We start from the raw sequence: 12,528 nt of genomic DNA on the forward strand, positions 1-12,528 counted from the left end.
AGGATATATTTAAAAGAGATGTATGGGCTTTTCATTAAAAATCCAACATTATACTTACCTAGGTGAATACAGCATCGATCTGATACTGCATCTTTCCCCCTCAAGGTCTGCAGTGAAAACTGAGCGATCAATGATAGCCATCACTCAGTTATCCCTCTCTGCGCTCTGAGCAGAAATCCAGGACTGTCAGTCTCTGTCTCTCTACTATGCCCCTCCAGGGCTCACTGAATCACTGGGCTATGGAGGAGGCGGGAGGGGCTGGCTCAGGCGGATTGCTGATTGTGTCAGGTGCTGGTCCAGGCTTTTGGGTGGATCCCAACCATATGGTCGGTATCTTTTTAGAGCCTGAACCATCTCTGTGACATCAGCCAACTCCATATTTAGGGCGCAAACTGCACTGCTGTGATCCATAGGGGAAGTACAGCCAAAAACACATTTGGCTATACTTTGCCAATAAATATCAACTAATTCTTCTTCTTCTTCTTCTTTCTTCTGTCACTCTTCTTCTTCTTCTTCTTCTTTTTCTTCTTCTTCTTCTTCTTCTTCTTCTTCTTCTTCTTCTTCTTCTTCTTCCTCTTCTTCTTCTTTTTCTTCTTCATCTTCTTTAAATATCAAAAATGTTATAGGGATAAGCAAATCTACCTGGGTTAGATTTATGGACAGCTTTGCTAATCTTTCTTGAAGTTCAAAGTTTGCAAATTTTCCGGGAAACCAAATTGAAGTCTGTGGGAAAGGGGGATCTTGCTATTCATTCCTGGAAAATTGTAGTGCTATTGTGAAAGAGCATAGGAAGCTGGGAACTGCCATGGGGGGCAAGTGCCAATGCCACAATTAAAAACATTTAAAAAACAGTATCTCTGCCTACACAGAATTTTCGCTTCTTCCTAATGGTTCCAACACACACTGACAATATGTCTGTTGTGAGCCCACCTTTTATACTATGGAACTGGGTTATATATTCCTTTCAGGTATTTGCTGTGCACTGCATTATAGGAGTTCCTTTTTTTTCCTGGTGGACATCCTGCAAAGCTTTCAGCCAGAAGTTTGCAATTTGCTAAATTCTTGTGAACCCATGTTAGTGGCAAACCCAGACCTCATCCCCACATTTCTTTCAAAATTAGATGACATTTGGGTTATCTATGGTGTACCCACAACTTTTAGAGAAGAAAGTTGCAAACAGTGTCTATAACCAGGCTGGAATCTAACAGGTCATAGCCTGGTGCCTCCTCATTCCTGGGAGAAACTTCAGCACCAGATGTGCATAACAAACATCCATTTAAAAAATATATTTTCTGTGGTCAGATTGTGACCATTTCTAGTGTCTGTGGCCAGCTGGAGACTTAAACTGGGTAAGCAATCCCAGAGAGAATGCAAGCATTTGATAGTTTCTACTAAAATATTACTTCAGTATACTTTCAAACATGTCCTTAGCATACCACATTTGCTGTTCTTATGCGTATATGCATTTTTTTTAAAACTGCTTTAACTTCTTCAACTTTTAAAAATGTGTTTAACTTATGTGTTCTCTATGATTTGGACAAGGTATGAGATATGGACAGCTTAAAGACCAATGTCAGTCAGGAACACATATTACTATTTTTTCAAACTTTTGGCAGATTAGCCAATCAACCATGAGGACCCTAGAGCGGAATACTAAATGCAGTTCCTTGCTGCTGTCATTTACTGAGACTGGAATACTATCTTAACAGATATTTCATGAACATCTCCTGGGGAGGAAAGGACTTCTCATTTAATGAAGATGGGTACCTCATCAATCCTGCACTGGTGGTGATTGCTCTCAACAAGGAGAGGAACTGGGAGGTGGTGAGTGCCTGTGATTTTTACTCTGCTCAACATCATCTTAGAAGCAAGGCATTTGATTTTATTTGCTCTCAAATCATCATAACAGATCATCATGCACTTTTGTTTTATTAATTACATGTTTCTGCATGGTCTCTATCATTAACTAGCACAAGTCAGCAACTGTCTTCTACTTCAACCAATAGCTATATTCTAAAGATTCCAGTTTCAACTTTAGTTTAAAATAGCTGGAAAAACGTTGCTTGTGTCCAGTACAAAAATGTATGCCCTGGATATGATTATACATTATAATTCAGTGTGTGTGCAAATGCATATGGGTTGATTTACTAAAGGCATATAGGCTTCTCAATTTGCAAGGGAAGTTATGTTTTGCAATACAATTTTTTCCAGAGCATAGAGATAATGGTGATATTTCACTTTGCAAAGAATACCAAATTATTAGCAAGGAACCTCATTCACTAAGCTCTGGGGGAAAATCCTCATGCAAAATGCAACTTCCCTTGCAAAGTGGAACCCCCCTTGCAAAGTAAACAGTCTATTTGTCTTTGGTTAAACAACATCATATAGTCTGATTCCCTTTTTTTTGTTCCTTTATTATAATAACATTTTGGACTCAAACTCACATGATGTCACAGCTTCTAGACCACATTGTCAAAACTATTGTGTTATTTGCTATGTCTCTGACACACATACACAGAACTTTTAAAAGAAGGTTTCACAGAATGGTGAGTTCTAAAAGCTTACTATTGAAAAGTAATCATACACTGATATTTTAAAATGTATACTATGTATAATGGTAGAATAAAAAAATTCCAGCTGCATATATTGCTTATGCACAACACCCCATAAAAGTGGTAAACTTGCTACACTTGCAGAGGTAATTAACTTTGGTAGCAAAATTGCTTGAAAACCAGCTGCTGACAAGATATGTGCTTGTAATCACACTGGAAAAAATACCAATAAAGGTTCAGTTTATTTCTAGTCCATTCACATTGATTTCAAACTCAAGCCCTAATAAAGGAACCATTTTGGACCCCTGAAACGCATTGGCTAACCTTCCATTTGTCTCTCTGACCTTTATTGGAATAAAATCATACCTGAACCTTTTAGCAGTGGTATTGTTTCCATTTACATATTTGTTACATTACACTACACACAGCCAGGAAGACCTTGGAGATCGTCTGCGGTGTAGAAGACGTCTGCCAGATTACCTACATCAGCATCAATACCTTAAGATAAGATACTAATGCCAATAACATAACCCTATGGGTCCTGGGATATTTTTCCACTTTTCCTTCACTGCAAGTTTTACTACTACTTGTAAACAGCATGCAACATAAGAGTCTAAGGTCAGGGGTATTTCAGTAACACACTGTGCATGTGGTGACTGTGCAAGTCCTCTCTGCCTAATTATGGAAGGTTATTTGAAAGATATTTGAAGGCTGTTAATGCTGACCACTTTTATAAAATGCTAATTGCTTGGCACTACTCTCTGACCTTTATATTTTCTAAGTTCTTGACTTGGAACACTTATGCAGCTAATGAAGTCAAAGGAAAGTCAGAACAACTGGACTGCATACTTCTATCAGGCTAGTGACACAGAAAATATTAAAGCCTTTGGAACAGCATGATGTCCGGGCAACTATCATTATCAAAAGAAAAATTCAACAATGGAATCCTCTGTATTTGCCAGGTACAGGGTTCCTTAAAATCTAAGCTCCTATTGTCAAATTTTGAAAGTGAATAAAGAGCTGTCCACGATGGTCAGTGCTGCCCTACAGCAACCAGACTGTAGCTTGGAGAATGAAAGGGAGGCATTGCTGAGCTGCAGAGAGGCATCAGATAAATTATTTTCTCAGGCACTTTTATATAAATGAGCTACATTATAAATAAGGTTTTTAAGTGCCACACCACTGCTCAATAATTTCTTTCAGTTGTATCCAGTATAGGTCTGATGAACAATCAGAAGAGTAGCTAATGTGTTTTGGGTATTCAAAAATGCTCCTTTTATGAAAGCTTAGGAAAGCATAGAGAAAAGTCAATATCATTGGAATATCCCTTCCTCTGGGTCCATGTTTAGAGCAATAAACCAATAGTATTAAAAGTATATATATATATATATATATATATATATATATATATATATATATATATATATAGCTAATTTTATCTAGTATACAGTATGTGGGATGTGGAGTTGAAGATTATAGTAAGAAAATAATCTCAGAGTATCCTCTAAATTAAACTCTAACAATAGTCATACATCCTAATTAGAGCAAATACAAATACAAATTAATAGATACATAAAATATTCCTAAACATTGCTATACACATATGAGGTTTTTAAAATATCACTGTGGTTCTTGTTAACCACAAGAAATTCAAAAAGGTAGCACACAATATTCATAAGGTTTTCAGGTATACTAGATATGTTTATTTATTAAATGTTATATTATATATACTTTTTAACGATAGTGGTTTATAGTTCTTAACATTGACACTGAGGAGGGGGATTTTTAATTGATATTAACCTTTCTTCATGTTTTCTTTAGCCCTGATGGAAAACTTGTTAGCTACCCCTTTGATTGTTCATCTGACCTTTACTGGATCAAAATTGTATCTGCACTGTTGAGCAGTGTGGTGCCTTTAATCCTATATATATACTATAGTACATAACAAACCAAGGAAACTGTGGAGATCCCCTGGGTGTAGAAGTTGCCTTTCTGGTAACCATTCTAAGCATTTCAGGGGTCAGAAAACACTCTTCCTTCATCAGGGCTTCAATTAAAATAAGAAACGTGAATGGACTCAAAATAGGGCTCTTTTATCATTTGGTCTGGTGCACCTTCTATGGTTGCATTTTTTTCCTGTAACCTGCCAGGTGCCCACTGGAGGGTAGCCTGTATATTGTGAGAAGCCCAACCTGAGCTAGTGAGCTCTCTGATGCCACCTCTAGGTCCAGTGCTATCCTTCTACTTTCTTAAAGCATTTGTAAAGGATTTTTTTTTTCCTTTAAAATAACAAACATGTCATACTTACCTCCACTGTGCAGTTAGTTTTGCACAGAGTCGCCCCGATCCACGTCTTCTGGGGTCCCTCTGCGGCTGTCTCTGGTCCTCCCCCGCAATTACTCACCACAGTCATGCGAGAGCTCGCATGGTGGTCAGTAATTGTGGGCTCGCTCCTGTGATACAGCGAGCGGCCATAGCAGCTTGCTGTATCACTCGGCCCCGCCCCTCAGCGCGCCACGTCACTGGATGTGATTGACAGCAGATCCAGCCAATGGCTGCGCTGCTCTCAATCCATCTGCTCTAGCCAATCAGCGGCCAGGCTGAGCGGCGAAGAGGATATCGGGAGCACGCAGGACTTTCAAAGGGGCAGGTAAGTAAAATGGGGGCTCGGGGGGGGGGGGGGGGCGTGCATAGATTGCATTAAGGTGAATTTTTTTTATTTACAACTCCTTTGAGTACTTTAATAAATGAGGAATGTGACCACAGGATAAAACAGCACATGTTAACAAACAATATTTGACTTATATTACAAAATATATCTCTTATTACAAATGCATTTTGACAAACCATTACATGTCTACCCATCCTTCATCCTTCAACTCACTAGTAATTATAGCAATGTACCTTGAAACTTCTTTTTCTATGCAGAATTGTCACCTGTTAAACATTTTATGAAACATTTCTGTGTAATAGAAAGCTCATCCAGCTGCCACGTCTGTGTACTCCTAACTAATCCTTACTTGCCCAGGTGATCAAAGCTGATAGCTGATACTCAAAACAGGCAAGGATTGAGCCAAGAAAGTAAAAAGAGCTTTTTACCTTATTTATGTCAGTCTATTTACTGAAAGTCCTAAAGTTTACTTAAAGCCCAAACTTTTTTTTTCTTTATATAGAAAAGGACAGCGTAGGACAGTCCTCAAGTTCCCCCAACAGGCCATATTTGCAGGTTTTTCTTTATCTGGTACACGTGCTTTAAATCAGAGTCAATGGCTTGATATTTTGGATAGCTATTTTATCTAAGAGAATTCACAAAACATGGACTGAAGTTGAGAACCACTGGCGTAGGACATAGGAGTAGGATTTCTCTTTACTTTATTTTCTGTAGACACAACAACAAAGTTTGAACAAATGTTACCAGTGCAAAATGTGCCTAATAATTCTGTTATTCGGTTCTAATGCCATGTGGTCCTCGGGACAAATAAATTCCCTTATGGGGACAGACAGAAATATGAACCCGGCAGAAGTTTTAAATATTCCCCACCCTATCCACTTTAAAACACTGTACACTTTAAGCAAAACATACTTTTTTCAGGAAACTCAGCAAAATGTAATTAGGCCACCACCCACTCCACACATACCAATGCAGAAGTTCTTTGGATGTCCAGAAGGCATCTTTCACCCGTGTAAATTATGCAAGTTCAAATGTTTTCAACGACAGCTTATCAATACCAGCCACGTTAAATCAGTATGGTTGTAATTGACTCATAAATTTGATATGTAGACTTTCTACAGAGCACTTTCATATTCATATATATATGTGTGTGTATATATATATATATATATATATATATATATATATATATATATATATATATATATATATATATAAGTACTAGGCTTCTGAATGTGTTGTATTATTATTCATTGCTGCTTTTTATGTTTTTGAACGTAAAAGAAAAAGTCTTATATTATAAAAATCTATTTTTGGTCTTACAGACTGCATCTTTATTAGGGACAGAGAACTTCTGGGCAAACTGTTTTATTAACAATGAAGCTTAATACCACATACTGAATGACCTAGGAGTCTGTGTTTCATTACCATCATTTAGCAGAAGACAATGTGCCTTTCACACTTCTAAGCAGAGCAAAGGTTAATGAGAATAATTATTAGTCATAATTTCATATGCTTTTTCTGCACAGAATGAAAATGCTACTACAGTGTTATTGTTAGCACTTGTAAAGAAGAGACATGTCCACAGTAGACATAGTGGCCCGGATTCACAGACAGCAGGCACACATTATGCCGCCGTAGCGTATCCCCTGTACGCTACGCCGACGAGCGCGGAAAGGCAAGCACTGCATTAAGCAAGCTCTTGCTCCCAACGCTGTGTCGGCGTGGCGTAGGTTTTGAAGGCGCAGGCCGGCATAGGTAGAAGTGGGTGTGACCCCATGCAAATGATGGTCCGAGCGTGGTGCAGTGTTTTACGCCCGGCATATCATGAACGGCGCATGCGCCATGACACGGACGTATGCACAGCACCCCTATGCGCATGCTCACAACCACGCTGGTGCAACTGCCTGAGATACGACAGAACACTGGCTTACGCCGAGCACATAAGTACGCCCAGCCATACGCCCGTCCAGCGCAAAAGTACACCAGCTTGTCTTCCTCCTGGTGCAGAGTACTTTTGCGGTCTGAGCCATGTCAGATAGTGAGGTGGCCCGGGATAGGAGAAAGAAGAATTTCTCGGGGGATGAGAGGGCGATCCTGACCTCAGCCATCTCAAAGTATGATGCCTACCTCCATGGCGCACAGAGCGCCAGGACCAGCAAGGCCAGGAAGCAGGAGATCCTCCAGAAGGTCACCCTGGAGATCAATGCCCTTGGGCATGAATCCAGGACCAGTAGGGATATACAAAAAAAGATAAACGACATGCGTCGGCGTGTCAGGGAGAAGCTGGCCAAGATCAAAAGTCACCTCAGGGGCACGGGAGGCGGACTAGCTACTTCTCTCAAGTTGACAGCTGAGGAGGAGGTGATTGCCAGCTGTCTGGAGCAGTAGCAGGTGGAGGGCCTGGAGGGCTTTGACTCCAGTGAACAGGACTTGAGGAGAGGTAAGTGTGTTTTATCCCCCATCCGGTGTGGAGCATGTGAGGGGGTGCAAGGGAACATGTGACAAGTGTGTGGGTCCACCAACATGTGAATGCTTTGTGTCATCCACAGATGTGCTGGAGGGAGCTGGGCCATCCTCTGCCTGTGTCCGACCCACGCCATCCCCAGAACATCATCCTCAGCCTTAGCCTGACCCCCTGGGAAGCCAGGAAACATCGGTGGAGGGTGCCCACACCTCTGCTCTAGAGGTAGTTGTGGAGGAGCAATTGGATATCCATCTTGAGGAATGCCTCTACCTTGAGGAGGCTTCCATCTTCCCCGGACCCTCTGAGACCTCGACGCCCATCAGGGGAACCCCCTCAAGGGCTACCCCGTCCAGGGGAACCCCCTCAAGGGCTACCCTGTCCAAGGGAACCCCCTCAAGGGCTACCCCGTCCAGGGGAACCCCCTCAAGGGCTACCTCGTCCAGGGGAAACCCCCTCAAGGGCTACCCCGTCCAGACGGACACAAGCCTCTCCATCTCCAAGGAAGGCTCTGAGGAAGACCAGGGATGTAGCCGGATCCCTCCAAGAAGGGCTGGAGAGGGAGCAGGCACGCCAGACACGGCACATGGCTGATATTGCTTGTGACCTCCACCGTGTGGCTGACAGCCTGGCCTCATTTGTTGGGTCCTCGGCCAAAACCCAGGCTGCGTGTACAGTGGCTGTGCAGGGCACCACAGCTGCTATGCAGCAGTGCCTCACACAACAGGCTGATCATACCAGCTCCATCTTCGACTGCCTGCAGGAGGTTAATGCAAACTGCGCAGCCATGTGACCAATCTTAGACCCTTGATGCCATGCGTCACCACATGGTAGCAGGGGGTCCCTCCACATCTGGGGACCAGGCATCTGATGTGCAGGCGAGCCTGGATCGGAACACCATGGCTATGGGGGAGCTGCAGGCCACAGCAGCAGGCATTGTGGCAGAGGTTAAGAGCCTGGGCGTGGTCGTGCAGGCCAACACTGCCGCTATCCAGATGGAGGGTCACCAGAACAGGCGCCTCCAGCGCCAGAACAACGCCCGGCAGTGGCAGTTGCAGGCTGAGACAAATAGCGTCCTGACACGCATTGCAATTGCCTTGGAGGGGATGCAGGAAACATCCACCACAACCTCCAGGAGCGTCAGCCCAGGTGATGCCCCACCCCCCCAACCCGAGTCGTCAACACGACAGCTGCGAAAACCAAACCTTGGCACGAGGCCTGGCCCGCAAGAGGGCAAATGACTGGCCTGAGGACAAGTGCAGCTCAGAGTTTGAGCTTTTCTTTTTATTTTTGGTGCCGTGCACCTGTAAGGGCATGCCATGGATGTTATTGGCATGATCCCCTTTTTTTTTCTTTCACGAATGTCACAGCACCATGCACACAGTGAGGAGTGCAGAATTAGTGACTGGACACCGTTTTGCAGGAGCAGGGTTTGCCCGGTGAGGTCATTGTGACCGTGTGACTGGTGTGTGAGTGTGTGTATGTGTGACTTTTCTGCCAGCAAGGCGTGTCAGCTGGCAGGGGTCACCTTGGTTCGTCGGGGAGAGGTTATCCCCACGACCATGTGAATGTGGTATGAATGGACAGCAACATCATTGGGGCCTTGGCGTGGCATTTCTGCTCCCAAGTCCCGCACGGTGGACTTGGGCTAAACCAATGCGAGGTGGATGTGGTGTGTGTGAGCTAGGGACCACAGTGGTGTGCATGCGTGCATTGTCCATGTGCCATGATGAATGTGTGTTTAACGTGCAAAGATACATTCCACGAGGCAACTCCTTTCTGCTGTTCCTTCAGCAGACGGGGTAGCCTCGGGCAGAGGGGGACTGTGTGGTTCGGGGGTCAGGTCATCACATATGTCAATCTCCAGGCCCTTTCTCATGGCGTAGTTGTGCAGCACGCAACATGCACCGATGATCTGGCACACAAAGTTTGGGGAATACAACAGGGCCCCCCCGGACTTATCCAGGCATCAGAAACGGGACTTCAGGATGCCAAATGTGCGCTCCACCACTGCACGGGTGCGTATGTGTGCAGCATTGTATCTTCTTTGGCTTCTGGTTTGGGGATTCCGGTATGGAGTCAGGAGATGGGGCCCAAGTGCATATGCCGAGTCACCTGGAAGGGAAAAAACAGGAGGATGTTAGTCGTGCATGTGCCCCCTGTGATGTCTGCATCGTGGGGTCAGACAGTCATGCCTGACTCCCATGTCACTCACCAACCAGCCAGCTGTCCCTGTACACATTCTGTTTGAATTCTGTTGGGATGTTGCTTTGACGGTATATGTAGCTGTCGTGGCTGGCCCCGGGGTGTTTGGCATGTGAGGATTGCGGGGACAACCTGGTGCACGCATCTGCTCATGGTGGATTGTGACATCCCAGACACGACTCCACTTGTACGTTGGAAAGATCCACTGGTGAGTGTTGCCAGTCCCTTGACCAGTGGCTGCACTGCATGTGAGAGTTCTGTCTGGCTGGTGATTTCATCATGCAGGGCTGTGGCTAATTCCAGGATGGCATCAGGGCTGAATCTGAAGATGCGATACACCTCCCATTCCCCCATGCCAAAGACGTTCATGCGCGTTCGGTATATCCTCTCCTGTGCCCTCCTCCGTGCATGTGGACGCAGTAGTGCTACGACCATGGCTGCCCCTGGCATGTTTTTATACAGATGTGTTGTCCTGCAAGTGTGGTTGCTCAGCTCATCCGTAACGGTGCTGCTGCAGCTGCTCTCCAGCTGACCTGTGTACGTCTGTTGCTGAGTTACACCTCCTTTATGGGAAATAACTTTACGCCGGACGTACAACTTACGCGCACCGCGCGTAGCCTGCGTCGGGCGCACGTACGTTCGTGAATCGCCGTATTTCCCTCATTTGCATATTTGAATGCCTAATAAATGGGAGAAGCAACATGCGTCCAGCCCATATTTGGCCCACGCTACGCCGGCCTGTGCAAGATACGTCGGTGTAGGATGGCCTGTTTTTAAGCGTATGTTGCTTTGTGGGTCTGGCGCACACATACGCCGGGCGCACATTTGCACTACGATGATTTACGTCGGCGTAAGTGCTTTGTGAATCCGGGCCAGTGTTACTTGTGTGTCAGTTTATTTCAAATAATATCCTCAAATGTTATTCTATAATATAAAACACATAGGAGTCAATTTACGAAGCAGAATGAGTTAATTTAACTCAAAACCCCAAGATGTTAAACTTTAATACTCACATACTACATACAGTCAAAACAGTAGTATATAAATATAACAGTCCAGTCCCTGGATCATTCAAATACTAAGGCCGAGTACTCACGAGCAGACATGTCCGATGAAACCGGTCCGCGGACCGTTTTCATCGGACATGTCTGCCCGGGGACTGCCCGGGGACTTCTGTTCGATGGCTGCACACACCATCGAACAGAGGTCCGCGCGTAAACAATACGCGGTGCGTGTCCGCGGTGTCGCCGCGTCGATGAAGCGGTGTCGCCGCGACAATGACGCCGCGACGTGGGCGGCCTGCCTTTAAAATGCTTCCACGCATGCGTCGAAGTCATTCGATGCATGCGAGGGATGGCGGGCGGCAGGACATGTACGGTAGGTCTGTACAGACGACCGTACATGTCCGGGCGGACAGGTTTCCAGCGGACTGTTTTAAAGCAAGTCCAGGAAACAGTTGTCCGCTGGAAACCTGTCCGATCCGCCCGAAAATGGTCCGCTCGGGCCAACACACGGCCAAACATGTCTGCTGAAACTGGTCCGCGGACCAGTTTCAGCAGACATGTTTGGTCGTGAGTACGGGGCCTTAAACAGCTAAAATGATAAACCCGTGGTCAGCACCACTGATTAAAAAATGATAGTGAGAACCACCGTTCTCTACCCAGGAAACGCGCGCTTCCTCTCGAACGGCTCATCATTGGTGATAGCGCCCTCTTGGGTCACATTTTTATGCTTGTTGATATTTATTAAATGTACACAGTTATTATTAAGGGGTCTTCTGTTGTATGGGGAGTTTTGACATATTAAACAGGATTACTCTATGTGCAAACCATTCTTGTGTTTTATGACTCACATTGGAACCCCTGTACCAGTGGATCTTAGTTGATGGTGAGGACCCAGTGCAAAGTGGCTGATGAACATATTACTTAAGGCTTTCTCATTAGAGGCTTCTGGTGAGTTTGACCCCCTAGGGGAGTGTGCTTCAAGAGGTGGAATACGGATACTGTTTTCTGGTGGAAAGTGCACACTAGGACAAACCATTAAATAACGCCTATTGACGCTCTCAACTGTTCTCACTATCATATACTGCACAAGAAAACTTTTAACAGTGGTACTGACCATGGGTTTATCATTACCAGTATTATCCTAATTTTTAGCACTGTTTTAGTATTTGAATGATCCAGGGACTGGACTGATTTATTTATATACTACTGTTTTGATTTTGTATATTTTTTAACAGCTCCTTAGTACTTTTAAATATTTTGCCCATTATATTTAACCTGCCTAGCAGTATTCCCGAGTCTGGCTCGGGGTGGAAATTCAGTACCATTAGCGGTATCCCGGAGCCAGACTCAGGATCGCATTGCAGGATCCATACAAAGTTACTTACCCTGTTCCCTGGATCCTGCAATGTCTCCTCGCTGTGTGAGCGAGCTGTCTCCTCGCTCAATTCACACAGTGCCCCAGTGCCGCCGAGCTCCGTTCCCTACGACGTTGCGATACACGGGGGCAAAGATCAGCGCCAAATTCAAAAAAGTAAAAACACACAATACATACAGTATACTGTAATCTTACAGATTACAGTACTGTATAAAATAATTACACATCCCCTTTGTCCCTAGTGGTCTGCCCAGTGT

The 12,528-nt window shown here is 44.5% G+C and overlaps 1 protein-coding gene across 1 annotated transcript in view; it reads left to right on the forward strand.

Moving 5' to 3' along the window:
• GRIN2D (glutamate ionotropic receptor NMDA type subunit 2D) overlaps nucleotides 1-12,528 on the forward strand; it is a 441,978-nt gene that overhangs the window by 129,595 nt on the left and 299,855 nt on the right. Inside the window, exon 3 of the mRNA XM_040325680.1 lies at nucleotides 1,710-1,824. Coding sequence (XP_040181614.1) covers nucleotides 1,710-1,824 — 115 coding nt within the window. The remainder of the gene's footprint in view (nucleotides 1-1,709; nucleotides 1,825-12,528) is intronic.

The sequence above is a fragment of the Rana temporaria genome, chromosome 10, assembly GCF_905171775.1.
Source record: "Rana temporaria chromosome 10, aRanTem1.1, whole genome shotgun sequence".
In the NCBI taxonomy this organism is placed as follows: domain Eukaryota; kingdom Metazoa; phylum Chordata; class Amphibia; order Anura; family Ranidae; genus Rana; species Rana temporaria.